At 35.0% G+C, this 3224-nt stretch overlaps 1 protein-coding gene across 1 annotated transcript; it reads right to left on the bottom strand.

Annotated features, from left to right (window-relative positions):
* Positions 1–584: 584 nt before the first annotated feature.
* On the bottom strand, positions 585–2147 carry LOC106135569 (WD repeat-containing protein 18). The gene has a single exon (XM_013335919.2). It carries the CDS (start codon positions 2012–2014, stop codon positions 680–682), a length of 1335 nt encoding a protein of 444 aa, XP_013191373.2. The 5' UTR covers positions 2015–2147; the 3' UTR covers positions 585–679.
* Positions 2148–3224: the final 1077 nt, after the last annotated feature.

Genomic DNA, 3224 nt, shown 5'->3' with positions numbered 1-3224 from the left:
TTGTTTGTCTATAATTGACAGATACTGCGTTTCCGCAAATTAGTTTAATGCCAACATGAGACACAAAATGTAATTGTCTCTGAAAAATGTACTCAGTTTCCGGCGTTCAGTTTTTTTTTTATTTTTATACGGAGCCCAACAATCGCCGTCGCTATCGATAACTGGGCTCGGACGAAGTTTCAAAATCTGAGAACAATCGATGATTTAAATAATCGATAGCTAGTTGCAATAATATCGATAGTCTCGCCACTATCGATTGTCTTATCAATACTACATACAACGCTACTGTAGAAACATTTACTAAATAGGTACACCGATCTAGTACATACTCGGAACATAAATTGATCCAAATAGGTCGCGATAAGGTTATGGAAGTCATTCCGGTTTTTAATAGCTATAGGTACCTACTTACTTAAAGCTATTTAATTATTTTCAGGGGTGACTATTAGCTAAATTAATTCACGACGGGGACTATAATCATACAAAAAGGAGGCTTTGTGGCTTTTTTGAAGACTTGTATAGGATACCTTCATACTTACGATACAATATATGCATACTTTTTGTGATATTTCTTTTTGATGATATTGATTTTATTGATTTTTAAAGACCATTTATTAAATATTGAATTAATAAAAAACAAAAATGAACTTTTAAATCAATACATACAATTTTATTAAAATTATTTTTTCTTCTTTTTTTTGCTGGAGCCTCTATCAATAACCTGATGATTGTTACTAGGGGTAGAATTCAGTGCTCTTTGTATTGAAAATGCATACAAATTTGCATTTATTTTCTTTAGGTTATCCAATTCCTCTTTCAATATCAGTGCCTTCTGTCTGTATTCACCCTCTAATTCTTTAGATGGTTGTATAGAATCATCTTCTTGGATATCAGGCCAGAATGATATTTTTTTATTACATATGACTTCAATTTCCGAAACTTCATCTAAATCTTTTTCTAAAGTTCTTTCAAGACTATGTAAGACAATACTTGGAGAAAAATCTTGTTTATGAATAGCTGGATAGTTAACAGTAAAAAAAGCATTTGTAATAGGTCCTTTATGACGTATAGTTCTAATTATTTGTCTACTCCTTAAATGCCACAGGATAACTTGTTCATCATTCGACCCGGACATTAAGGTTTCTCCATCTAAGGACACTGATAAGCATGTAACTACTTTTGTATGGCCAGCCAGAGTGGGACAATCTTTGTCAACATTCAAAAGAATGTCTCTACTTCTCGGAGGATTGGTTAAACTAAACTGATGTATTTTGCCTTCAGTTGTGCCAACAAATATATTTAATTCTAACACATCCAAAACAACTGAAGTTAGTGGCACATCAAACACCAAGTTTAGTAATATTTCACCATTTGACAAGTCATAGATTTTACATGTTCTGTCAATAGATACAGTACACAATCTTCCATGCATTCCTGTTTTGCTAATACACAAATCTGTTACTGGTAAGGAATGGTCAGAGAATATGTAAACAGGGTCATGCTGTCCAGCCATTGCTTGGGACACATGTTCAATTTCAGGATGAGCAGATACAGCAGCTAAAGACCACACCATCACCATTCCATCTTCAGCCGCCGACACGAAGAATCTTCCATCAGGTGTAAACTTCAAAACAACAACCTTTTGATAATGACGATTGATTATTGTCAACAAGTTTCCAGATGCAATTTGCCATAAATAAATTTTCTCATCGATGCCAGCAGCTAAGTAAGAACCATCGCGAGTGATTGCCAAAGCGCTCGCCTTGCCTGGCAAGATGAAGCGCATTCCTTGAACAGTTTGGTGAGAATTTAGCGGCCAAATATGCAGCACTGGTTTAGTTTTTTCAACAGCCGCTATGTAGTCGGTGCCGATGAAAGACAATGTTCTAGTTTCAGCTGTACCGCCGCTTTTGTATGTCATCAGACTGCAACCGGTATGTGGATCCCAGACACAGCATGTCCACAATGTGTTGTTCGAATCACAAGTCACCAAAACTTCAAATAGCGAAGACATTGCAGAACTTTACTTTTCGTCCGTTGTTTTAATATCATTAATTTTCTACCGAATTCAAACTAATAATATGTAAAACACATCGTGAATCTCTGAGTTACTTACCTACCCCATGTGGGGTTGACTTGAATGATTGACGTTGACGTTTTGTTGAATAAAGTTGATTTGATTTATGAAAAGTGTTACCAACTGCCTATAACTGTTAACCGCGCTCATTTTATTTCAATGGCCAAGCTTGTTAGAAATTTGATTAAGGATGGTGCGCATTTACTTATGCGTTTTGAGTTAGTCTTGAGCCATGGCTTTTATGTTCAACTACGTACACCATAATTTCGCCCTAAATACTTGCAAGCTTGCTTCTTAGAAATTACAACAATATTGATTCTTAGGTGTTATAGCCTAGATTGACCGACCGAGCGAAGCGAGTGAGGTCTACAAATCAACTTGAAATCAAAATATTATACATTTAATATGTTTGTACCTATATTGATAAATTAATAATTTTCTAAGTTGACCGATTTTGATGCCCACAAACACAAAAATTCATCGTGGGGCAACAAAGTAGTTTTAGTCGTTATTAGATATTTACAATTTTATAAAAAATAAAAATCTTTGCAAAGTCAAAGTCAATCAAACAAAATCTTCAATAGTAACGTAGTTTGTATTTATTTCTGGAAATATATACATTATACATACTCGTACCTATAATAATACATAGATGAATCGAGGATGCTCCACTTATCTCCACCAATAAGAGTTAGCTCTTAAATTTAAGAAAAAGAAGAATACACATAATCACGTCTTGATCCCTTGAGGGGTAGGCAGAGCCAACAGTCTGGAAAAGACTGAAAGGCCACATTCAGCTACATGGTTCTGTGAAAGATTCGAGATTTAAATAGTGAGTTGCAAAATTAGAACTTCTCCGTAAAGTCAGGTCAAGTGTACCCGAAACTGACTGAAATTGTATGAATGAAGCGAAAGAAGTACATATGCAGGGATCGTGCAAGTGGAAAGATGTAGTCTCTACCAACCCACCCATTCGGAAAAGAAGCGTGATTTATGTATATAAATTTGTTTTAATGGAGAGGAATGCAGGAAAGGAAATACATTAGTTAAGGAAACTTAGAAATCTTAGCAATTTATCTATTTTAAAGATTTAAGCTAGTGTAATCATTGAAGTTGGCAGCACGGCAGCACTATTCTTGAGTTTGTT

This window comes from Amyelois transitella, chromosome 21, assembly GCF_032362555.1.
Source record: "Amyelois transitella isolate CPQ chromosome 21, ilAmyTran1.1, whole genome shotgun sequence".
NCBI classification, from domain to species: Eukaryota; Metazoa; Arthropoda; class Insecta; order Lepidoptera; family Pyralidae; genus Amyelois; species Amyelois transitella.
Note: the sequence above shows the minus strand (reverse complement) of the source record. Positions and strands in the feature narration are given on the sequence as shown.

Bases quoted from the DNA above. Each gene is read 5' to 3' on its own strand.
- LOC106135569 (XM_013335919.2), bottom strand. From the start codon at position 2,014: ATGTCTTCGCTATTTGAAGTTTTGGTGACTTGTGATTCGAACAACACA.